The sequence below is a fragment of the Sprattus sprattus genome, assembly GCF_963457725.1.
Source record: "Sprattus sprattus genome assembly, chromosome: 1".
Lineage (NCBI taxonomy): Eukaryota > Metazoa > Chordata > Actinopteri > Clupeiformes > Clupeidae > Sprattus > Sprattus sprattus.
Window position 1 is genome coordinate 41,134,115 of NC_137920.1, and position 27,111 is coordinate 41,161,225.

A 27,111-nucleotide genomic window follows, 5' to 3' on the forward strand; every position below is an offset into this window, starting at 1 on the left:
GTTCACCCGGCTGACCTCAAGATTAGCAGTACACAGGCCAATATGAAAATGCATTTTACAGCACTGTCAGGTTTCCCCAATGAAATGAAGACTAAAGACACCAAGATAAAACTCCATTCAATGACTCAAGTTATGTGAGATTCCACCATGACACTTACAAACGGCAACAATATGGATGATTAATTCATTATTTGTTAAAGCATGGCACAAATCTTGGAAAGAATATATAAACATATATTAATTTGCCCATCACTTCATATATCATATTACTCCTTCAGAATAACTGTGAACACAGATGTGACCCACACAACAGCTGATCCCCCTCATTCACCCACAGGATTGGCAGCAGGCATCTGAAGCTCATACACAGGCACATGCCCCGTCTGTGTGGAGGTCCACTTGAAAGATGGACATGTTAATCCCACCACTTTCAGATGTGTCTCAACACACATACAGTATATGGATAATTGTGAGAGCGGAAGTTAAGAGTTTATGCTGATTGTACTCATGCTTACATTTGTCATTTGGGTGTGCATGGCACTGTGTGTGATGAAAAACCTCAGAATAGAAAATGTGGGAATGTGTGTACACATGGTCTTATGATAAACTGTATGCAAAGATTGATACATTTGACCCTAGGTGTCAAACTGCCAATAAAGAAATTCTTATTTTAGTGCTTCACACTACGCTCTTTCCTCTTTGTACATTTGAGTTCTTTGATCCGCAACACCATTCTCCATCTTTATGAAGAAGAATACTCGACTGCTTGTGCGCCTTTCTGGTTGGTCAGTTTACACTACAGATGTGAGGAAGTGGAGAAACACAGCTTCAGAGTGTACGGGTTGGATCCATCTAAAACAACAGACACAGAGAAGCAAGTTAAAGCTTCAGTAGGGAACATTTATTAAAAAAAAAAGATGTCACTAGAATTTCCTGAGAGTTAAGGGGGTTGAATCATTTTGGTTGCAATTTTGAGGATCAGTGTGCATCTGCATGTAGCCCAGCACCAAGGAAAGTTAACTTAGAAAAATGCCAATGTGATTAGTCTAAAATGTCTATAGTCTTAGTAGAAGAATAATGTTGCCATGTCGGCAAATGAGGATTAAAAGAAGCTTGTTAAGACAAACTTCAAAAAATCTAAAGTTTGGTAAATCAGCATAAAAGGAATAATAAATGTTTCTGGTAAAGAACCAGAACCACCTGGTTTTTCTGTAGCCCCTGTCTAAGCCTAGCAGTGTCCATATTAGGAGCTTCTGGGTGGATAAAGATGTGTTATGAAAACAAAAGCTTTTCTACTTAAAACAGTAGTCACAACAACCAGAAACATGGGCAGGAAACCTCTCTTATTATGGGGTGAACCATTCATGTGGTTTCTCCAGGGTATTAATACAAAGATCCTTGTTTTTTTCTGTCTGTGTTTTGTGAACAAGACAGTTGAAGGTAAATGACTGTTGTATTTCAAAGCAGACTACGTACATCTCTGTACTGTTTAGAAATGTTTCTCTGATCATTTAGCCCTTTCAATTAGGGCTTGTGGACACACGTGAATATGACAGGTGTAGGCCCTCGGACTGAAGGACATGGTTGTTAGAGTACTAGCTCACTCACTTGGTATCCTGATCTGATAATGGTTGAGCACTGTCAGGACCTCGACAGCGTCTGTCTTACTGTCAAACTCAAGAAGACCTGATATGGTTTTGGAGCTGGCTGCAGAGAAACAACAAGGGTACAGAGACCATTGCATGTCAAACAGACATTAAAAAAACAATGAGTGAATCCGGTGCAACAGGAGTACAACACGGTAATATGAGCATTATACACATAGACCTATTCACAGGCACTACAAAGGTCTGAAGATAGAACCCCTACTCACAAACATAATCTTGACTATAGGCCTACTGTAAACAAGAAGATAAACATTATCTCACAAACATAATCTTGACTATAGGACTACTCTAACAATATAAACATTATTTCACAAACATAATCTTGACTATAGGCCTACTGTAAACAAGAAGATAAACATTATCTCACAAACATAATCTTGACTATAGGACTACTCTAAACAATATAAACATTATCTCACAAACATAATCTTGACTATAGGCCTACTGTAAACAAGAAGATACACAGTATCTCACAAACATAATATTGACTATAGGCCTACTGTAAACAATATAAACATTATCTCACAAACATAATATTGACTATAGGCCTACTGTAAACAAGAAGATAAACAATATCTCACAAACATAATATTGACAATAGGACTTCTCTTGGAATCCCCTCTGTAGAACTCCTGTTATTATCTTCGGGTTTCATTTGGAACAAAATACTTCACAATAATAAAGAGTATGTCGGGAAAAAAAATGTAATAAGTCAAAAAGAGGGGAACTTACGTTTGGCATCAAAGACTTTGAATTTAACGAACCCAGGGACACCATGTTCTGAACATAACTAAAAGAAGAAAGAACAAATTCCAGACATTGACTTTCTTTGCAGCTGATGTGAAATCCAGTTGAGGGGATTGTAACTGAAATATAACTTCTGGCGCTTTAAGTATTTTAATTGTACTCTATAAAGAACACATCTTACGTCACATTGTATAAAGATGGGCATTGCGTAAAGTTATTTTGATTACCAGAGCACATTCATGTGGTAATTTCATAACATGCCCAAAGATTAGAGTGTCTTCGATGACGGATTAACGCCACATTTGGTTGTGTCTGATCAAATATGTGGGCAATTCATGTAAATTATTTTGAGGAAGGTGCACTCCCATTTCCTGGTTTTTAGCATCTGACAGGAACTTCTAATCTAATCTCTACAGTTTAACAGCCTAACATTGACCACTCAGTTAGCCTACTAAATTGACTGATCTTTTACCTACAACAGAATATGTCAACAAATTCATATTTTGTAAGCCATTTTTTATAAGGCTCATGGCATACATTTTCAATTAAAAGTCTGCAGTTACTATGGTAACATCTGCATTTGAGTTCTAATTCTGTAAGAGCACACAAGCTGCTGCCCGAGCCCCTAAGTTAGCGCACACACACACAGTTTACTTCTTTATTTGGATTTGATAAATAAGTACATATCATGGCAAAATCCAAATTTGGCTAAAAGGAAGTATTAAACTGCATTCAGAGTTTCAGTCCATATTGTGCATTACGGGTAAAGGTGACACCTGCGCTTCCAGATGAAGAGGCTACCAATTACTGCTGATGTAGAGCAGTACTTTGCAAAGTGTTTGGCCCTTTTTTTTAGAGAGACCACAGATTTGCAGGCCTCGCACACACATTCTATGCACATGACCTAAGCTGCCAAAGATCAAGGCAATGACTGTACATGAGTAGCCATAGTTGGTTAGAACACACATACACACACACTCACACACACATCGAGCGTCCCACGAGCAGCATCCACGTCTCCCTGACCTGTCTTTATTGATAACGATACTATTCCCTGCCTGTTACCGCTCATGCAGTGGAGAAAGGAATCTGAACTATATGTGCTTGTCAATCAATAAACCTAAAATATTAGGGTCATCTTCAAAGAACTGTATCACCAAGCTAAGATTTAAATAATAGGAAACTTTGGAACTATCAGATGAGTTGCATGGGCATCTGCAGTACCTGAGATAGGAGGTGTGTGACGGTGAAAAGTGAATGACAGGGAGAGATTAAAACCCAGATGCAGGTTACATTTCAAAGATGAAAATAGCAGTGGGCTTTCCTCAAAACAATTTGACATGAAAAATGTACATGACCATCCCTCCCTTTTTATCAGACACACCCACATGAGGCGTCAGTCTACCATCCAAAGAACAGATGCAGTGATTCAGTTTCACTGAAGGCTCAATATACTATCAAATGACACCCCTCCCTCCAGTGCTCCTAAAGCACCATGCGGATGGCTGGGATTGTGTATGGCTTAGTCTGAGCCACTATGTTTCTCATTTACAGAGCTAGGGCTGTGTACCAACACCAGAGTTCCTAACATTGAACCGACAGCTAGAGGGCCGTGAGGAGCAATTTGCCCGTATGTGTCAAAAAAGTGTTGCACTAGGGTGTTTTGTCAGTCAGTATGTTGGTATATCCTCAGGCATTCATCAAAAACCAGTCAATCACAGTAATGACCCATATCAAAAAATAAACTCAAAATACATTAGGGTGCATTATGAATTGACTATGGGGGTTGACTAGCTGGAGTGGCAACCTTTCTACCTCCAAACCATCAATGACTTTTCACAGCAAAGTGGACGAGTTTCTGGAGTGGAGTGGCCACATACCCTCCCCAGCTCCTCCTCTGTCACACAGGGGGGCACGTTGTAGAAGTGCAGCACGCACGACGGGGGCTGGATGATGTTCTTGGAGGCCTGGCCAGCACTCATGAATCTGTTGTTGCGGGTCATGGCAAAGTCCTTGTAGCTGCTGGAGCCGTCCTCCAGCTCAAACACCTGGCTTGGGATGACGGCCTGTTGCTTGGACACACTGCACAGGAAGAGGGGAATGAGGCACGTGCCCTTATTTAAAGTACAATTTGATCTACGCATTAACACACACACACACACACACACACACATGTTTGTTTCATGTTTGTTTCCAATGTCAGAACCTCTGTTCTAGCTCCATACTGCCTTCATTAATCATCAATATGAATTAATGCGTTTTGTGATCTGACCCCATTTCAATATTTCTTTATTAATTTATTTAACAGGGTAATTTATGCAAAATGTCTTTTGCAATAGCTGCACAGTGTGGGCGATGTGCAACCCAAATCACCAACCTGAATGCACACCATTAAGTAGACACATTGTCTGCCACTGATGGCCAGTAAGGGTAAGAGGCTTCTCACCAGACATTAAGCCTCTTGCTGAAGATCTTGATGTTGTTGAGGTGTGTGATGGCACGATCCACAGCGTACTCATCTCCCATCTCCACCAGTGCTGTGCCCGGCACGCTCTTCATGAACTTCACCTGACACAATCAAAAGGAATCTAAAACATCTAAGAGGTATACATATGATACAAAGATTAAAAGTGACTATATGATTATTTAAAAATTAAAATCTGAACCAAGCCCCCCCCCCCCCCCCCCCCCCCCGTAGCATAACAATAATTTCAGCTTGATGTGTTGTGCGAAAATTGCTGATACTGTCATATATAGCCTCCATAAGGCACAAATCTTTAATTCTGTTCCGACAAGGTTGTTAGTACTTAACTTGCACTTACAGTAGTTACATTCCTGCACTTTTTCTTTTTTTTATTCTTATGTAAAATGGTGTTTATTGTTACATTAGGTCACTATTGCTCATAGCTTGATTGTTCTCTCCTTTGTACATCTCTTTAGATCAGGGGTTTTCAATCTTTAGATTCAGTCCGCGAAGGCATTGAAGGGGGTTCGCCACAGTTCACCATTGAATTTTATTTTTTATAAATTGCTTTGATATTTCAACACATTTTTCAGATTGTAATAATTTCCCATATTTAAGTGTTATAGGCAGAATATCTGTGCGGAGGAGGGCGCATGGCGCCGGTGACAAACACACACACACACGTGCATGCACATCAGTGGTCCGCAAATTACTTTCAAGTCAGAATGAACTTCTTTTAAACCTGATGTTGGTAGGCAGCGGGAGGAGGGGGCAGTGGGAACAAAACCAGTTGAAAACCCCTGCTTAAGAAGTGTCTGCTAAATGTAATGTAAATGTAAACCACATTTTAATCTGCACCAGATAAGCACTCACCTTCTCAATGTTTCCATAGAGACAGAAGAGGTTGAAGATACGTGTGCAGTTCATCTTCCCAGGGTGGAGCCCGCTCACCATTGCAACAGAACTGGAGGCATGCCCCATGTAGGAGGAAGTCTGGGGTAACGGATAAGTAACCACCTCGGGCAAGTCATGTGAGCTTCTTTTAAACCTGGTGTTGGTAGGCAGCGGCAGCAGGGGGCAGTGGGAACCTAGAACGAGAAGAAGGAAGAGGGAGACAGTGAGAACCAAGAATGAGAAGAAGGAAGAGGAGAGAGAGAGAACCAAGAATGAGAAGAAGGAAGAGGGAGACTGTGAGAACCAAGAATGAGAAGAAGGAAGAGGAGATAGAGAGAACCTAGAATGAGAAGAAGGAAGAGGAGAGAGAGATAACCTAGAATGAGAAGAAGGAAGAGGAGAGAGAGATAACCAAGAATAAGAAGAAGGAAGAGGAGAGAGAGATAACCGAGAATGAGAAGAAGGAAGAGGAGAGAGAGATAACCTAGAATGAGAAGAAGGAAGAGGAGAGAGAGATAACCTAGAATGAGAAGAAGGAAGAGGAGAGAGAGATAACCAAGAATAAGAAGAAGGAAGAGGAGAGAGAGAGAACCTAGAATGAGAAGAAGGAAGAGGAGAGAGAGATAACCAAGAATAAGAAGAAGGAAGAGGAGAGAGAGAGAACCTAGAATGAGAAGAAGGAAGAGGAGAGAGAGAGAGAACCTAGAATGAGAAGAAGGAAGAGGAGAGAGAGAGAGAACCTAGAATGAGAAGAAGGAAGAGGAGAGAGAGAGAGAACCTAGAATGAGAATAAGGAAGAGGAGAGAGAGAGAACCTAGAAGGAGAACAAAGAAGAGGGAGACTGTGAGAACCAAGAATGAGAAGAAGGAAGAGGAGAAGAGAGAACCTAGAATGAGAAGAAGGAAGAGGAGAGAGAGAGAACCTAGAAGGAGAACAAAGAAGAGGGAGACTGTGAGAACCTAGAATGAGAAGAAGGAAGAGGAGAGAGAGAGAACCTAGAATGAGAAGAAGGAAGAGGAGAGAGAGAGAACCTAGAAGGAGAACAAAGAAGAGGGAGACTGTGAGAACCTAGAATGAGAAGAAGGAAGAGGAGAGAGAGAGAACCTAGAATGAGAAGAAGGAAGAGGAGAGAGAGAGAACCTAGAAGGAGAACAAAGAAGAGGGAGACTGTGAGAACCTAGAATGAGAAGAAGGAAGAGGAGAGAGAGAGAGAACCTAGAATGAGAAGAAGGAAGAGGAGAGAGAGAGAGAACCTAGAATGAGAAGAAGGCAGAGGAGAAAGAGAGAACCTAGAAGGAGAACAAAGAAGAGGGAGACTGTGAGAACCTAGAATGAGAAGAAGGAAGAGGAGAAAGAGAGAACCTAGAATGAGAAGAAGGAAGAGGAGAGAGAGAGAGAACCTAGAATGAGAAGAAGGAAGAGGAGAGAGAGAGATAACCTAGAATGAGAAGAAGGCAGAGGAGAAAGAGAGAACCTAGAAGGAGAACAAAGAAGAGGGAGACTGTGAGAACCTAGAATGAGAAGAAGGAAGAGGAGAAAGAGAGAACCTAGAATGAGAAGAAGGAAGAGGAGAGAGAGAGAGAACCTAGAATGAGAAGAAGGAAGAGGAGAGAGAGAGAGAACCTAGAATGAGAAGAAGGAAGAGGAGAGAGAGAGAGAACCTAGAATGAGAATAAGGAAGAGGAGAGAGAGAGAACCTAGAATGAGAAGAAGGAGGAGGAGAGAGAGAGAACCATGAATGAGAATAAGGAAGAGGGAGACTGTGAGAACCAAGAATGAGAAGAAGGAAGAGGAGAGAGAGAACCTAGAATGAGAAGAAGGAAGAGGGGAAGAGGAAGCAGAGAGGACTTTGTCAATATGCTACTGTGCACATTTGTAGGAGACTCCCATACAAGTCTCAACTCTCTTGAATTGGATTAACGTTTCAGACCAGACAATCTTCCTCAGACTGCAGAATAATATACAATAGGTTAACAAATCACATGACACTTACGTGGGTCCACCTCTAAGTCAAACATTAAACACTAAATGAAACACATCACAGACAATGTATCATTGATGCCACATGGTGTTATTGCGTCCAGTTAATATATATTAACATACAGCCAGGGCTGGACTGGGGAAATTTTTCAGGCCGGGCATTTTTAATCAAGAGCAGGCCACCACCAAGTATTGACGGGGAAAAATGTAAGCGCGCTGTGTGACAGCGTGGGTTTTTTCCACAACTGCTTTTGACATGCGTACCCCTTACCCCCCTGACTATGCTGCACACATTCGTTAATTTATCCACATACCCCCTGCAGTTTGCTTGCGCACCTCAGGTGGTATGTACCACTTACCCCTTGTTGGGAATCACTGCCTTAAACGATCAATGTGCACTAGGAGACACAAACATTTTAACACTATGAGAAGCATTATGAAAAGTTCTCCCAAAATACTGTTATCGTAGGCTTATCAAAAGTATGATCTATTGACCGTAGGTCACATTACTTTTTAGACATGTCATTTCTTTCAACCTTGTTACTTAAATTTAAGTAAAGGAATTATATTAAAAAATATTAATTAACTTAATCTGATCCACTATGATTGTTTCAAGTCAGCGTATTATTTTACCTCATCACAAAAGCAGCCTTTTCATCAGATCGCTCTTCTCGGCTACCCTGAAAATGATGACATCTGTACAGTGGCGTAACGTGGTTACAACGGGCCCCGGTGCACGGTATTTTGACGGCCCTATAGTTACTTTGGTGTTCCCTATTACGCTAAAGGTGTTTGTAATCGATATGATTGTGACAGGTGTGTACACAAAGAACGAAATCTTGTTTAACTCATTAGAAATGGTCAGAAAGTAGCCTAGATAGCACTGTTTGCGATAACCCTGATCTTAAAAATGACAGACGTCCCACATAACGTAATTAACTAATTTATTAAGAGGAACAGCAAACATATATTAACAATATTTACAAGAAAAAGTTTCAATAGGATATTTAAATTGTGTATACAAGCAACTTAGACACGACGAAACTAACTAAATTATTAAACACAGACACACACGTTCTGTTTTCCATCCTCCTGGCCATGGTGCGGTCACTTATGGCCCGACACCTCTCACACTCAGTCCTCTTGCTCTTTGAAAGTAGACAGGAAAGTGACAAATGTATTAGAAACATGGATAGCGACGCGCTCCGACTCGGGGTAACGTAAACACAGGGTCAAAGTGTGCTAAAGCGTTCTTAAAACACGGATGACAAGCGACACACCTGCTTTACCCACATCTGAAAAACACATAATGAAACGGGTGCTCCACTGCGACTTGTTAAAGGGGGCATGGCAGCCCATCAAATACCCTTATACTACTCACCTATTTGAATGGCATTCGACGAGCCTTGTGTGCTAGCAGGAGGGTCGTAGCACTAGCAGACTCCACGGACTGGCGAACGTTTGTTGAAAAATAAAAATAATCTAATTTAGGTAGCTTTGCCACCTTCTCCTGCAGCTCTTTTCTCTCTTGCCTTTTCTTACTGCCACTTTTGTGTTTATAAGACATTTTCAACAGACTCGTGTAGCCTTCACAATAGGGTATAGCAGTCTTGCTCCTTTGCTATTGACAGTTAGCAGCCTTAATGTCACTCTGTTACCTTTCTCGCGAGACGAATATTTCAATGATCTGGTCCATTAACAGTGTTAAACATGTTACCCAGAAATCCCCAATGCAAATATGAAATTCTGAATGACAAAATACCAAAGAAAATAACTTATTTGTTTCATTGAATCGTTTTTCTTTATTGTTTCTTCAGTGTATGTAGGTTAATCATGTGCTGTTGTTCTAAATTGCTACTATTTTTTTTGCAAAAATAATACCCACCATGACGAAGATACGTACAGTATTATAGGAGTATAAATAGTTGTCGAGACAACTAACTTTTTAACTAAAGAGGTTAGCGCTGTAAACTTTATCTAGAGTACTTGAAGGCCAGGGCCCGCGGGCAGTTCCGCCTGTTTAACTTGAATTGACGTTAATGTGGCCTGCATTGAAGTTAACGTGGCCTGCTACGTTAGACGCGAGTTTGGCATGAATAAAAAAAATAATAAAAGGCTTCAGGCCACCGGGCAAATGCCCGCCATGCCCTATGCCCAGTCCAGCGGTGCATACAGCCGCGGAAAAAATTAAGAGACCACTTCAAAATTATCAGTTTCTCTGGTTTTACTATTTATTGGTATGTGTTAAAGTAAAATGTACATTTTTGTTTTATTCTATAACCTACTGGCAACATTCCTACCAAATTTCAAATAAAAATATTGTCATTTAGATCATTTATTTGCAGAAAAATGACAATTGGTCAAAATAGCAAAAAAGATGCTGTGTCTTCAGATCTCGAATAATGCAAAGAAAACAAGCTCATATTCATTTTTAAACTACACAATACTAATGCTTTAACTTAGGAAGAGTTCAGAAATCAATATTTGGTGGAATAACCTTGATTTAAAATCACAACTTTCATGTGTCTTGGCATGCTCTCCACCAGTCTTTCACATTGCCGTTGGGTGACTTTATGCTACTCCTGGCGCAAGAATTCAAGCAGCTCGGCTTCTTTTCATGGCTTGTGACCATCCATCTTCCTCTTGATCACATTTCAGAGGTTTTTTATGGGATTCAGGTCTCGAAATTGGGCTGGCCATGACAGGGTCCTGATCTGGTGGTACTCCATCCACACCTTTACTGGCCTGGCTGTGTGGCATGGAGCATTGCCCTGCTGGAAAAAACACTTCTCAGAGTTGGGGAACATTGTCAGAGCAAAAGGAAGCAAGTTTTTCTTCCGGGACAACGTTGTATTTTGCCTGGCTGAGGTTTGTAAAAGACCATAAGGATTGAACCAAAGCGGACTGGAGGGTCGTCTTGTTCATCTTCTCTGATGAGTCCAATTTCACAGTAGGTGCAAGACTCTGTGGCTTGTAGGCCTCTCCAGGTCTCCGTCTAACCATCAGACGACCATGTGTTGGGCAAAGCTGAAAATTGGACTCATCAGAGAAGACGAACTAGAAGACCCTCCAGTCCGCTTTGGTTCAATCTTTATGGTCTTTTACAAACCTCAGCCAGGCAAAGTACAACGTCGTCCCGGAAGAAAAACTTGCTTCCTTTTGCTCTGACAATGTTCCCCAACTCTGAGAAGTGTTTTTTCCAGCAGGGCAATGCTCCATGCCACCCAGCCAGGCCAGTAAAGGTGTGGATGGAGTACCACCAGATCAGGACCCTGTCATGGCCAGCCCAATTTCGAGACCTGAATCCCATAAAAAACCTCTGAAATGTGATCAAGAGGAAGATGGATGGTCACAAGCCATGAAAAGAAGCCGAGCTGCTTGAATTCTTGCGCCAGGAGTAGCATAAAGTCACCCAACGGCAATGTGAAAGACTGGTGGAGAGCATGCCAAGACACATGAAAGTTGTGATTTTAAATCAAGGTTATTCCATCAAATATTGATTTCTGAACTCTTCCTAAGTTAAAGCATTAGTATTGTGTAGTTTAAAAATTAATATGAGCTTGTTTTCTTTGCATTATTCGAGATCTGAAGACACTACATCTTTTTTGCTATTTTGACCAATTGTCATTTTTCTGCAAATAAATGATCTAAATGACAATATTTTTATTTGAAATTTGGTAGGAATGTTGCCAGTAGGTTATAGAATAAAACAAAAATGTACATTTTACTTTAACACATACCAATAAATAGTAAAACCAGAGAAACTGATAATTTTGAAGTGGTCTCTTAATTTTTTCCGCGGCTGTATTTACTAACATATTACAGAACAAATATCCCTATGTTGTAATCATAGTGTATTTTTGCACATTAAGGGCCTGATTTACTAACAGGATTGCGCCTATTTCAGGCATAAAATAGCGGTCGTAAACATAAAACGGTATTTACTAAGGGGGCGCATTGAGTAGAGGCGCATATTAACGCTTTGTGGGTGTGAACCTGCAAACAGGTGGGATGGCACGGAAACGTGGGTGGTAACGTGGGCGTGAAGCGCAATTTAATGGGAGGAGAGAAGGTAAGTGCGCATAATGATGTATTGCGTGGTATTTACTAAAACTGCCTGGCGAGCGCACGTCTCTGATTTGCGGGCTAATTCTCCGCCTCATAAAAGCACGTCTTAACTAGGAAGTGCATTTCCATTGAGTCTGAAAACGTTGATATGGCAGCAGTTATAAGAGCAAGGCGACTAAAGAAGACAGAGACAGCACACAGAAATAATTTTCTCAACTCGTATAACACTTTTTCAGTTAAGCGAACCACAAATCATTAGACGGTACAGGTTAACCAGCCACGCAATACTTCAATTACTGGACCAGATCAGAGACGACATCGAACCCTCCACCCGGCGATCACATTCCATTCCATCAGTTGTTAAACTTCTGGCAACATTTGCAAATATTGGCCTCCGGATAATTTCAAACAGTTATAGCATCTGCAGTTGCTATATCTCAGCCTTCACTCAGCCAAATATTCACCCAGGTACTCGACGCATTGCTATGGCGCACTGGTCAATAAACATTTCCCCACTACGATAGCTGAAATTAAACTTTCCGAACGTAATTGGAGCCATTGATCGCACCCACATGCAAACAGTCTCACCTTCAATCCACGAACACATTTACCGAAACAGAAAGCACACATATTCAATGAATGTCCAGGTCATATGTGATGCCAACATGACCATTAGTTACGTGGTAGCCAAATACCCTGGATCTGTCCATGACAGTTTTATCTTCCGGAATAGTGCCATCTATCCATGATTGAGCAACGGTGATTTTTGAGAGGCCTGGCTACTTGGTAAATGTAATTGTTTCAGTGGGGATATATTGTAGTGAACCCATGTCCCTTGTAGAACTTATTAATCTCGCCATGTACACATGTATATTGTTATAATAGACAGTTTATGCATTAATGCCACCAATAGCATATTATTTATAATCGTGTTCTTTTAAACATCTCGCTGTAGGTGATGGCGGGCAGAACAACAATATAACCCATTGAATCAGGTTCAGTGATTGAGCGAACGTGAACCAATATATCTATCTCCTCTTCGCTGAACCTTAGTTTTTTCTTCCTCGAATCTCCATGGTGGCAGTAACTTGCAGGCGATTTCTCCCGTCTTTTAACGGTGCGCTAAATAATGATTGCCCAGCGCGGATCTGGTTTGATAAATACCACGGAAAATGCGGGGAAACACCGTGCGTTAATGTGCGCCTGGCAAAGGCGCAGATTAAGCTGCGGTCGCAATGTTAGTAAATCAGGCCCTTTAAAGGGCGGAGTAAGCACAGAGTGCCCAGTGCGGATCTGGTTTGATAAATATATAAAAAAATGTTTTAAGTTGCTTCAGTTAACCAAATAGTGATAACATATATATTTAGTATATTAGCATAATTAATTCCACACAAATAAGCACAGGCAGCATATGCAGCATATAAAACTATGTTCATTGTCTTCCACAACTCCATTAGCCTAGATCATTTTAATGTGGTGTCACTTTCCTGCCTCACTGACCATATGAAACCCACAGATTTAATTCCTTCTCATCTTTTGGTAGGTGTTTCATGTTGTTGGTAGTAGTGTGCTTACGTCATAAACAAATCACTGGGAAACACTTTACTTTAGGGAACAAATGTTAGCCATTGACTGCCCAATACAGTCTGGATTAATCATTTATTCTAACTGAATATGTCATTTATTCTTGGTACATCCTTAATAAGCAACTAGTTGATCTTAATCTAAGTTTACTGATGTATAGCAATTATCAAAATAGAACATTTAAAGCGTTTTCAAGATACTGTCTGAATATGCCATTTATAGTGGCAGAATAGTTGTAGAATTCCTACGTGCCAACTTTACCTTTACCAACAAACAAAATCTTTTATAGTCTCACAAGACAAGAAACACAAAAAAGGTTACATTGGAGGGGTGCGGTAGGGTACTTTGGATGCATATAATATGTTTTGAGGAATTATTTTTTCTAAATAAAACTTTCAAACTCAAGGAAAGTATCATTTTCATTGGAATTTTAGGATTTTGGAAATTTAGGATAAATTAAGTCTGTAGTCATAGTGGGCCATTTTCACCACATCAGTCTGATTACATGGAAAGTAATCCTTCACTTTAGAATAGGGAATTTATGTTGGGTGCGTAATTACATTATGGAGGTATTCCTGATTGAAGTGCACTTATTGTTCTTGAGCAAGTTTCCACTTGGCCCTGCCTCCCAGTCACCACTAGCAGCCTGACTGAGTACAACTATAATTACTTGATACCTGCTGTGCCATTGCATTGAGAAATGAAACACTGTTTGTCAGTAGGAATACCTATTCTCCAATTATTCTGTCCCAATAAGTAACATATTCAGACAGTGTAGGAGACTACAAATGTTCTATTGTTAATCTCATTATATCAGTAGGATTAGATTGATACCAACTAGTTGATTATGAAGGACATACCAAGAATAAATGACATATTCAGTGAGAACAACAAATTGGCGAATATTGGCCTAACAAATGATCAATGATGCTTAATGCAGACTTTATTAGGCACTTATACAGACACATATTAGTTATGAGTTAATAGTTAACAGATGTTCTCTAAACTAAAGTGTTAGCTTCCACTGTTCTCTGCAGTTGTACCTTCATTAGTCAGGCATGTGGTGGTGCAACCTCTACTATCTATTTCTTATCTCCCATTTCAATCAAAATTACTTGAAGAGGGTGGTTTTAAATTACTAAGTTATATGAGTGAGAATTCAGGGTTCTGCAATGCACGGCACTGAGTCAGCCCTTTTGAAAGTCTCAAATGATCTGCTGCTCGCAGCTGACTCTTAGGTCTTCCGCCCAGTTCTTCTTCTCTTAGATCTTCCAGCCGCATTTAATACAGTAGAACATGGAATGTTACCTGAGTGGCATAATTGGAATTAATGGAATGGCTCTTCAGTGGTTTCCTTATATTTATCTACTAGGAACTTTGCATCTCATCAAATGTTGCCCCACTCTCGTGTGGAGTCCCACAAGGTTCGATTCTAGGTCCCCTTCTGTATTCACTCTATCTAATGCCCCTTGGCCAAATATTGAGAGAGCATGGGGTCTCTTATCACTGTTATGCAGATGACACACTTGTCATGATGATCTACAGCACCCTTTTCACTGCCTTGAGGTAATTAAATACTGGATGGGAAATAGCTTGCTCAACCTTAATGAAAACAATCAGAGTTGATTATCTTTGGTTCCTCAATCGCTAGAATTTGGCTGTTGGAGAGAAGGGAATACATAATAAGGAGATAGATATAGGGAAAGTGTTTGAATAGGACATTGTGGACAATGGAGAACATTGTGAACAACAAAGAGGACACATGCTGTTAGTAGCTGTAAATATGTACCACAACACTTTTGATTTGTTTGGTAGTGAGTATAAAAGAAGAGAGGAAAGGTACTAAAGGAAGTACTGACCATAGCCATTATCCCCATAAGATGAGGGATGCTCCCCTAAAATGGCCTGTCGTTGTCTGCCTTTCCCACGTTCTGAAATCAGACATTTAACAGAAGAGTGTGAAATAAATACACTGTCATACAAATTATGTCATATTACTATAAGACAACAGAGAAACAGGAAAAAGAGTCAATTACAAAACCAAAATACACCTACCATCAGCTAACAAGTCACAAGTGTATTTTACTGTTTTAATTTGCAGTTCTATTTTTAAAAGCTCAACCCAAAATAGCTAATACAGGAATGGATAGAGAGCAGGTGTTGTGGCCTGAATGAGGATGGTTGAGAGCAAGTCATGTTAATATGGACCTTATTCCCTGAACCGATAGCTGAAACGCAATATAAGACTATCATGTAACCACTTAAATAAAGAAAGAGGTGCACACCTCTGGAAATTCATGGACTGTAACATGTGAAAGATTTGGAAGCGGCCATATGATCATCTTATTAGCTGGTTCCAAATTCTTCATCTTTTTCACAAATGCAGGTGTCTCTATATTACAAATTGGGGGTTGAACAAGCATTTCACAAAATGTTGATGAATGATAACCTAGCTATAACATAGGAACATTAGGGAAAGATAAATGACAAAGAACAGCTGGACAACCTTACGAAAGTTGGGTTCCCCCGATACAAAGTGATGCAAACCTGATTAGCTAGCTAGCCAGTTCTACTAGATATTAACCTGAGTTAAGAGGACTTATTATATGTATTATTTATATTATTTTTATATTTATATTATATCTCCCTCGATGTTGTCCTATTTGCAGATTATTATGATGTCATACACCTAAAGACAAACTCTGCGCCCCCAATTAGGGGTCTTAAAAACAGAAACAATAGGCAAAGTGCACGTATTTATATAGATAGATAGATAGATAGATAGATGGATACTTTATTGATCCCGAGGGAAATTAAGGTCATCCTAATTATATTGACATAAACAAAGAAATACACACACACACAGACACACACAAATGTTCTCACCTCTCCTGACGAGAAAGGGCTTTGTGTAGTCCCAGCTGTCATTGTCATTTCTGATGACATTGAGGCGTGAGGGCTGCAATGAGGGGGGTGACAGAGAGCACAGAGGCACTGCATGTGTGTTAGAGTGACTGTGTGTGTGACTGTGAGTGTGAGTCTGTGTCTGTGTATGCATGCTGCCTTGCCTGAGTGTGTGTGTGTATGGATGTGTGTAAGCACTGTAGATTTACCCGTGCGTATTCGATTTTCAAAGTGCAGCAGCCCGCATATATGTCTGCTCCGTTTAGGGCTGACTTCGCCCTCTGGGCATTCTGAACGGACTCAAACGTGAGAGAAGGCCAGTCAAGGAACAGACGGACAGAGGGTTAGGATTCCTGGACAGAACTCTATTGCTCAAGCCCAAGGGGTGGGGAGAGGTCATTGGATTTAACTAAAACAGTAACTGGTAATACAAAGACTTGAGGCAGTAAGTTTTTCTACAGACAACATATTCTGAATTGTATATACACTCATATACCGCATCAGTTGAGTGATAACATAAGGTGGAAATGGTTTGGGGACAAACACCATGGCAACGCCAGACCTCTTGCTCTCCATGTATTCATTATTATTACAGCACTAGAACTGTGTGGAGTGCGGCTGTGGACACATGTCTGAGGACAAACATCCTCACGTTTCATGTGAGTATGCAGTGAGTTCAGCTCTGTGTGTGGAGGCACATTAAAGGAATACTGGCTGGTTATACCCATCCACACTATTGATAGAGTAGCCTATCCGAGCCATAGCACCTGGGAGCATTCACTAAGAATGAATAAAAGGTGACCTTGTTTCTTCTGAGAACATGCACTGCAGGTCTCTCCCAGCAGCTATGGCTGGTCTCATCAATGTAATTTTATTTAATGTTTGCAGAAAGCATGCATTCACACGGGATAATGGCTTGGGAACATGCTGTCCTAAACCAATTCTTGGCCTGTGTGTGAGTGTGTAACAAAGAGAGAGGAAAATATGTGTATGGGACAGTGTATTGTTTGATGTCTGTTTTTGCGTGTGTTATGTGTGTGTACTGTGCACACCAATCTAATATTCTGCACACACACACACACACACACACACACACACACACACACACACACACACACACACACACACACACACACACACACACACAGATTCACCACTGCAACTAGCAACACTTTCATATACTTGAGTTACTCAAGCTAACTTTTGTTTGTGAGCAGCATGCTCATCTGCCTCAGACTTCTGTTTCTTTAACACAGTAAGACTCCAAAAAGGATATTCCACCATGGCCTGGATTCCGTTGCGCTTGAAGATCACTATGCGCAGCACATTGCCAATAGGATTGCAGACTGTGTACAAGACATCCTAAAACAGACGGGGAGACCAAACTAATGAAATACATGTCAAACTCTATGAACATCTATTGCGTCAGAAGTAGTTGAAGCTCAAACTGGTCATTCTTGTGAGCACTGGTACTTATACTTAGCACTTACCACTAGGGGGAGCTATGGAGTCTATTCTGTGACCAGTCGACGTCTCCAGCAAAGCCTCCGGTGACAGAACAGACTCTGGAGCTCTCCCTAGTGGCACTCTCCAGCTGTCAGTGCAAGGTACCAAAGGTACCGACCAGTCACGGACGCCATGCTGGAGGCAGTGACCGGACTGGTTCTTCTGATTTGAATAAGTCAATCAGTTAGCTGCAATGCGTTTATGCTGTGTTCAGCAGCGTAAATGTATAATATCTTGTCTGCATATTAAAGCAAAGTATGCAGGAATTGACCACTTTTTGACAAATGGTGCTATAGGCAGCTGGTATTGGTATCATCTTCATTACTTTTGTATCAAATGAAGTATTCAAATTAATTTGTATAAAAAGAGCAGTGTGAACAACAAACCCTTTCTCTGGCTAGAGCTTGCTAATGTATTGCAGCCTTAAGTGATTGTTTCTGTGAAAAAAAAACACTGAAGTGGATTAGTTTCTTACTATGTGATAGGTGATGTGATGTGGAGAGGCTCTTACTGTAGTGATGGGGTAGAGGGGGTTCTGGATGGAGAGGAGTAAGACTTTGTTCCCACTGTTGGGGTCATCTGCATTGGTGGGTCTTGTGATCCTCTTGCTGGTGGAGTAGTTGAAGAAGGCCTGTTGGCCGGCGATGTAGACGGCTTCTTTAGCCCCAAAGGTCACACAATGGTCAGCACTGTCAATGTTTTCATACTCCACCAAGGCCTGCCGCTTGAATGGCATCATCATTACATAGCTGTTAGACAGACAAACATAAGAAGACAAAATTATAGGTCACGTAGCTGTTAGACAGAGTAACATTAGTAAACAAAGTTATATTTTATATAGCTGTTAGATAGAGAAACATTAGCAAATAAGTAATAGTTTACGAAGCTGTTAGACAGAGTAACATTAGTAAACAAAGGTATACTGTAGGTCACGTAGCTGTTAGACAGAGAAACATTAGTAAAAAAAGGGTTAGTTTACATAGCTGTTAGATAGAGAAACATTAGCAAATAAAGTAATAGTTCACATAGTTGTTAGACAGAGAAACATTAGTGAACAAAGTTATAGTTCACGTAGCCGTGCAACTGGGAGACAATTAATAGTTGGTTTGATAACAACTTTGCACACTCAACCAGCTTCATGAGGTACTTGGAGTGCCTATTCAACATTCTTGTTGGCTGCTTTTCTTTCTCTCTGCGTTCCAACTCATCCCAGCTCATTTCAGTTGGGTTTAGTTCAGGTTATTGTGGAGGCCTGGTCTTTTGGGGTCGTCATCCTGTTTTTTTAAGTGAGACAATGATGGTACCACTAAGCACAAACCGGATGGGTTGACCTGTTGCTACAGGAAACTGTGGTAGCCATGCTGGTTCAGTATGCCTTGGATGCCAACAGTGTGACCCGCAAAGCACTCTGAGACACCAACACACCTCCTCCTCCATAGTTCATGGTGGGAATTATACATTCTCACAATGACACTGCGGTTGGCACCAAATATCTCAAATATAGGACACATCAGACCAAACTATAGATTTTCACTGCTCTAATGACATGTCAGTAACGTCATTAACCTTGTATGTTCCTGATTGTTTCCCCTCACCCTTTCCTCTCCTCCATTCCCTTCTATCTCTACGCAGTGCCACGGTTCTGCTTAAGGTTTCTTTCTTAAGAGTTTTTTCTTGCTCCTGTCACCATTGTGCTTGCTCTAAGGGGGTTCAGGCCCTTTACATTTGGTTTACACTTTACCTGGTAGAGTTTGCATTGCACCTTATTTTCGTTTATTGTTATGTTCCAAAAAAAAAAAAGTAGTAGTTTTTCGCTTTGCATGTTTCTCTGACCATTATTTCTTTACATTCTGTTGATATTTTTTTAATACATTTTTAAATTTTGAGTTAAACAAAACTTCTTGCATATAGCACCTTTAAAACATGGTCAGACATGTATGTCTGTCCTTCAGTGTAGAGCTGCCAATAATGAAGAATGAAGAACGAAGAATGTTTAACAAGGTCTAAGGATTGCAACTTGACTTTTCCATATGGACAAATATACAGGAAATTCACAATAATAACAATAATTATGTTACCAGATATTTCCAAACTTCTCCAAGGCCTCCACCAGATCAGCCTCCACCACAGACTCACACAGACCCCGCACATGGACCACTGGAGATGGAGCGATGCGGTGCGCATTATCACCGTTATCCTGAAGAATAAGAAGGGAGTATTGTAATCTTGTTGATTGTTATCAATCAACTTGAATATGAGAAAAGCATCCTGCTGAAATGTGACTTTAAACCAAAAACTAAAGATTAGATTCTTGCTAAGAAATCCATGTTGTGGAACAGGTACTGAGGACCATGATATAACATTTCAAGCAGACTGAGGAATGGAGAGTAAGATGATCAATTAGATACAAAACTGAAAATCACTGTCACAATGAACAGTATATTATAATATGAAGAACACCTCATTAGCAATGACTTCAGATCAGATCAATCAAGTGAATTCAATGAAATAGAAACAGAAGAACAAACAGAAAATGTATTTCAAGATACAAAGAAAATTAAAGGCACAGCTTGTAGAATGTATGGTGATTGATTAACAGAAATGGTATATAGGATTCGTAATTATGTTTTCATTATTGTATAATGACCTGTATTTGATTGAGAGTAAGGATATTTGTTTTTCATTGATTTTTCGTGATATGTGCAATGGTTCAGGCCAGTTAAATAAAATGCCGGCGCAGAACAGGTGTTGAGAGCAATGAGTCTGAGGGGAAGAACTTCCCAGTCTGGCCCCCAGCTACATGGCTGATATCATTCATCCCCATGTAGCCCCCAGGTCCCTCAGATCCTGCAGCCAAGGTTTCTTCCATGTCCCACGGTCCCGGCTTAAGCAAAAAGGTGACCGTGCCTTTTCTGTTGCCGGCCCTCAGCTGTGGAACCAACTGCCACTTGACATTAGAAATGCCCCTTCAACCACACTTTTTAAATCCAGGCTCAAAACGCACCTTTTTTCATTGGCCTTCCCTGTGTTCTAATTGTCACACCCTGTTATGTCTGTAATTAAGTGTTGTCTGTTGATTTATTCCATGTAATTTAGTTTATTCTATTTTATTTTGTTCATTCCATTTTATCTTGTCTTATTTTATTATTCTTTCAATATCTAATGCACTATGTACAGCACTTTGGTCAGTGCAAGCTGCGTTTAAATGCGCTCTAAAAATAAACTTTACTACTACTTACTTACCTCTTTTTGACAACGGTAGATTCTTTAGATTGGAGAGCAACAAAATGTAAAGTTGCCTCATGATTGTTGAGAGTAACGTGTGCAGTTTTGGAGCTGAATTGTTTAGGGACTTAAAAATTAATGTTTGGAGTTTTTCATTCTTTTTTTTTTAATCCTAGCGTGTTTGCCTACTACAACGGATATTGCAAACATTTGCCATTTTCTACAAAACATCCGAGACACTGCCTCCACCTCTTGATACATCGCCGCAAGGCCAGCACGGCTACACCTGGCATCCCTTTGATTTCCGAAGGCAGCAATACTTCCTCAATCACAGCATCACTCCTTGTTTCGTTCTCTAACCACACATATTCACACAAGATCCCACAATATCATACAAGGCATATTCAGATATAGGAATGTAGAATACACAACATTGTGGGGTGTGTTTGGGGGGCTGGTTCTAAGGAAGGGGGCAGAAAGGGGAACAGTTTAGGTGAGAAAGGTGTGAGGTCTGCAGACAGGAAGCTGTGAGGGCCTGCAGGGTGTGAGGGCCTGCAGGCAGGAAGGTGTGAGGGCCTTCAGACAGGAAGGTGTGAGGGTCTGCAGGCAGGAAGGTGTGAGGGCCTTCAGACAGGAAGGTGTGAGGGCCTGCAAGGTGTGAGGGCCTGCAGACAGGAAGGTGTGAGGGCCTGCAAGGTGTGAGGGCCTGCAGACAGGAAGGTGTGAGGGACTGCAGACAGGAAGGTGTGAGGGCCTGCAAGGTGTGAGGGCCTGCAGACAGGAAGGTGTGAGGGACTGCAGGCAGGAAGGTGTGAGGGCCTGCAGACAGGAAGGTGTGAGGGCCTGCAAGGTGTGAGGGCCTTCAGACAGGAAGGTGTGAGGTCTGCAGACAGGAAGGTGTGAGGGCCTGCAAGGTGTGAGGGCCTTCAGACAGGAGGGTGAGGGCCTTCAGACAGGAAGGTGTGAGGGCCTTCAGACGAGAGGTGTGAGGGCCTGCAAACAGGAAGGTGTGAGGGCCTTCAGACAGGAAGGTGTGAGGGCCTGCAAGGTGTGAGGGCCTGCAGGCAGGAAGGTGTGAGGGCCTTCAGACAGGAAGGTGTGAGGGCCTTCAGACGAGAGGTGTGAGGGCCTGCAGACAGGAAGGTGTGAGGGCCTGCAAGGTGTGAGGACCTGCAGGCAGGAAGGTGTGAGGGCCTTCAGACAGGAAGGTGTGAGGGTCTGCAGGCAGGAAGGTGTGAGGGCCTTCAGACAGGAAGGTGTGAGGGCCTGCAAGGTGTGAGGGCCTGCAGACAGGAAGGTGTGAGGGACTGCAGACAGGAAGGTGTGAGGGCCTGCAAGGTGTGAGGGCCTGCAGACAGGAAGGTGTGAGGGACTGCAGGCAGGAAGGTGTGAGGGCCTGCAGGCAGGAAGGTGTGAGGGACTGCAGGCAGGAAGGTGTGAGGGCCTGCAGACAGGAAGGTGTGAGGGCCTGCAAGCTGTGAGGGCCTTCAGACAGGAAGGTGTGAGGTCTGCAGACAGGAAGGTGTGAGGGCCTGCAGACAGGAAGGTGTGAGGGCCTTCAGACAGGAAGCTGTGAGGGCCTTCAGACAGGAAGGTGTGAGGGCCTGCAAGGTCAAAGGTTGAAAGGTCAGGAATCCAAATGGATTTGCATTGGATGTTACAAGCAGATATCCTTCAGCTGATCAAGCCAAGCGCTTCCATTCACACTTGTGATCAGATGCTTCACAACAGCTTCACAATGTCCTTTCCTATCTTCCATTTTAACCCTGACAGTGTTCAGGAGTGGCTTCCTCTTCTTATTTGGTCAGTTTTCTCAAGCTGTGTCCACTTCTCCTACAGATTCACAACCTCCTTTTTCTCTTATATCCGTATTGGCAGAAGAGGAACAGTGACTTATACGATCTCATCACATTGTTGTTGTATTGTGTGCCTTGATACAACAATCAGTTCACACTTGCTGTATCCAATTTTCACATGCTTTAGTATTTTTTAGTATTCATAATTTATTATAAATACGCATATTCATATTTTTTATTTTTGGATGAATAAAAAAAGCATCCTGCAGCATCCCACCCTCAACCTGTTCTTAATTGTCATGAGTCCCCTATGTGGTGACATATTGCACTGGTCGAGAGTTTCAGTATAAGGCAGTTAGCTATTTTCCCCCGAAGCTGGTTTCAATTGTTCAAGACTGTGGCTAACCGGCATACAGTAGGTTCTGCTTACTGTGGTCAGCTGCCTTGTGGTGTTTGCAGTTCAGAAGTTTGCCTCTTCATATTTTGATGACAAAACTGAACACCTTGGTGGCTCTCATTTTCCTACTTCCTGGGCTGAACCAGCTGCCATAGCTCTCATTTTTCATCTCTCTTCAATGTGTTCTGCTTGTTCTATCAGCCACCCTCAAGATAGAAAGATGAACAATACAATTAACAATTAAAGAAGAGAGTGATGAGAAGGACGTGTGGAATTAGAGGTTACGTATGTGGATGGACCGAGATATGCCACCAAGTAGTAAAAAATTACGTCAAAAGGAGGGGCCCTGAAAAGAAACAAGCAACTGAAAGATTTATAAAAACAAGTTGGTGTTATAGTACAGTTGGGAGATGGGGTCTAACAGTATGTCTGAATGCATGTGTGACTGTAAGTTTGCGTAAAGGAGAGGTGTATTTTTACATTTGTATTGTGTAACGTGTGTGTGTGTGTGTGTGTGTGTGTGTGTGTGTGTGTGTGTGTGCGCGCGCACAAGTGTTGTAACATTGCAGAGAAACCTTTTTTTTTTTTTTGCTTTGGAAACTAGAGTTCTGTTTAGGGAGGAAGTTCCCTATTCTACAGGATGTCTGCAGGCGTTGCAACAATGGAACATGGGCTCTCTGATGACATGAGAAACATAAACACCCCACTGGACAGGCCACTTCAACAGCACACATGACAGAGAAAGATCACTGAGAGCTTTAAGAGAAGGGAGAGTTAACACATAACGTCACTTTAACTGAGACAATAGGTTTACCTTTTAATAATGTTTTTATAATTACAAATAGTCAATGACTGGTATGTACAGATGAACAGAGTCATGATGTCTCATGTGAGTAAAGGAAACGGAAAGAGAGAAAAACACAGATGAAAGAGAGGTAAGATAGGGAAGGAGGTATAGTTCTGCCACCATGTCATTCGTCTTCCTATCAGTCCTCTGGATCAAGGTCTTCATAGGCAGTGCACCATGAACTACAGCAGCTAGTAGCTCCTCATCTGTCTCAGTAGGTCCCACATCCTGTTGCTTAGCTCTGCTCTTACAAGCATGTCAAAACTCCTTCAACAAGAACATAATGTTACTAATCCCTCTCAACCTTTAAAACTATAAACAAGAATATTAGGCCTTACCATGGAAGAAAGCACATGAGAATTTGTGACTTGTATTGAACAGGTGAACACGTGGGGGCTGGTGGGTTACTACCAATGGTTGCGCACTGGGAATGAAATGGGGTCATACAAGGTTGCACACTTGTAAAGGCAAAAATAAATAGCACATTGCACATTGTATTTGTCAGTTCAGTTTTACCACTAAAAAAATCATATCTTTTTACAAAATGCTGCAAAAAGTTCAGGCAGATAATCTCAGAAAGTGAAAGTCTCAGTTCTGCAACCACACATGAAAACAAAGAAGTCTTTTTAACAGAAAATAATCAGACTAGAAAAACGATGTAGTTCTCAAAAGAAAATTAAACAGATGTATGATCGCAGACCTGTACGGTGGTAAATTCATCTTTTCATGCCAAATGTGCAGGTCCATCTAAAGTAGCAGGGAGTCATTATGTGGGTGCAATGCTGGATAGTAAGAGGTCCATGCAACTCTTCATCTGCTCAAGGCTGAATTTATACTGCTGTTTGCTTAAATAAATGTGTATACTAGTTAATACTACTCTCACTACAGTGGAAAAAGTAGAATGTTGGTGTGGTGCATTGGTTGTAATGTAAAAATATTCATGCTGTGTGATTACTGTTTTGGTAAAGTATGGAGTGTAACGTGTATGTTGTGATGTCATGTATATTACCCACAACACATATTCATCCAACACAAGAAATGACAGTTGCCTGAAACAAAAGATAAAGACCTATGTGTCTGCTATCTGATGTTGTTGTACATGTAATATTTGTGTTACATAGGACCCTAAAACAATAAACCTGGGTCTAGAGAAAAAAGAGATGTATACGGTAGGCAAGCCTCAGAATCGTCAAACAACAAGAGTAAGAGGGGAGGCTTTAAGACCTTATAACTATATACTTCCACAGTTACACAGACACAGAGCACTAAGAACACTAGGACTATTTTCAAGCTATTTATCTCAGCTTTCAGTTTTTTCGATTGTGCATGATAAAGCTCTACTTGCTTTTTATCTCAACACTACCAAAATCATTTTAGCAAAAAAACTAAAATAAACTCAGACCTGAATGAGGTTACAAAGTAAAACAGTGACATAGTTGACAGGATGTGGTAAAGTTAGCCCTCTACGGCTGTTCTTCTGTGTCCACACATCTCAAGTGAGCATATCTGTATTGTCGTGAGAAAATGACTACTAGCCGTTTAATGTCCCAATGCAGCCAAATAGTTTGCTGTATGGAGTATAAAATCATTTAGCTTCCTAGCTGACTTCCCAGTCTGGCATGAAGCTCCTTTAAGTGATACCAGAGGGCATTCAGCACTCTCGTACTCTGAAACACAAGTTTAGGGGTGCTTTACAAAGCTGTGTGTCTTGTGTATTTATTCTCAAACTCAGGGTTAAGAATATGCACATAATGGAGTCAAATTATTTGGTTTTGTGTTTTTACATTTTACTAGTGCAGTGCCCGTAGGAATTATGCATTCTGTAGTGTTAGCAGACGTAGGTGTAGCTGTTGGGTAGTGTAATAGCAAGACATTTGCACTCCACATAGGTACAGGTTACACTGAAGTATTATTGTGATGCATGACACTAATACATCGGAAAACCTCTCTCATTGCGTCAGTAGATGAATGAACGCATGGTCACTGGTCTAGGCTAACCAGCAACGTTGAATAGAAAGCTAACTGTTATACAAATACATCAAACTACAATATACTACAATATACTACTTAACATGGTAATGAGAGTTGGTTACATGCCAGGCCCATACGCATCAGCTGGGGTAACATCTATGACAACGACTGATCTATGACTATGACATCATTGACGTTGCGCGGGTCCGCCCCTCTTTCTCTGAATTACTACACTACCCATAGTGCCTGACTACCCATAGTGCCTACGGCAAACGATAAAATACAAATATGTCGCGAACTATGAATTCGGAAATCTTCAAAATCAAGGATGCACAGGTTCATGACATGCGTAAGCTACATGCGAAATCTCATAACTAACGTTACTAACGTCAGGGAGATACGCCCTAGACAGACTGACTGACAGACAGACAGACAGACAGACAGACAGACAGACAGACAGACAGACAGACAGACACACAGAGATTTCTGGATTTATAGATAGATGTTCTTTTTACATTCACATAACTGTAACTGTCCAACTCCAATTTCCGTGCGACTTTATCATGGAATCATAATAATAGCATTGGCATAAAGCCTTTTAATTCCAGTAAATCTACTGACAAATAAAATATAATCTAACAAAAATAAGTTAAATGTAGAGGTATGAAAGTTTCTAAGACAGAGCTCAAGTTTAAGCATAATAATTATTTTGAGGGTTAGGGTTAGCCCTAAGCCCTACAGTTTGCAATGAGTAAACCTCACTCCCGACACCTTAGCAGACCTGCTAATGACATGTGTTAACCCTTACCCTAACCCTAGGCACTAGGAACTATGGGTGTCAGCCTCCTTTCAAGCATGCTCGTCTCCAATGTGATGTATTACTTGTCTTCAAAATGCAGGTAACATTGGTGGGTCACGGCACCACAATCTCAAAATGTCTGAATAAAAACAGAGGTGACACCAAAAATAGCGTAATCATTTTTTCGATACCCCAGCATGCCTTGCAGGACAGACATTCAAAATCAGGCCTTACCTGACACATGAGTATGGCACCCAACTCT

The 27,111-nt window shown here is 41.2% G+C and overlaps 1 protein-coding gene across 1 annotated transcript in view; it reads right to left on the bottom strand.

Annotated features, from left to right (window-relative positions):
• Nucleotides 1-770: 770 nt before the first annotated feature.
• Nucleotides 771-27,111, bottom strand: part of hnrnpll (heterogeneous nuclear ribonucleoprotein L like) — a gene marked incomplete at its 5' end in the record, with an annotated part of 34,763 nt that continues 8,422 nt past the window's right edge. Inside the window, 12 exons of the mRNA XM_080856575.1 lie at nt 771-852; nt 1,609-1,707; nt 2,400-2,457; nt 4,295-4,496; nt 4,861-4,982; nt 5,752-5,966; nt 15,264-15,335; nt 16,291-16,363; nt 16,518-16,598; nt 17,563-17,670; nt 18,326-18,563; nt 19,893-20,011. Of these exons, the coding sequence (XP_080712701.1) occupies nt 797-852; nt 1,609-1,707; nt 2,400-2,457; nt 4,295-4,496; nt 4,861-4,982; nt 5,752-5,966; nt 15,264-15,335; nt 16,291-16,363; nt 16,518-16,598; nt 17,563-17,670; nt 18,326-18,563; nt 19,893-20,011 (1,443 nt within the window). The 3' untranslated portion in view covers nt 771-796. The remainder of the gene's footprint in view (nt 853-1,608; nt 1,708-2,399; nt 2,458-4,294; nt 4,497-4,860; nt 4,983-5,751; nt 5,967-15,263; nt 15,336-16,290; nt 16,364-16,517; nt 16,599-17,562; nt 17,671-18,325; nt 18,564-19,892; nt 20,012-27,111) is intronic.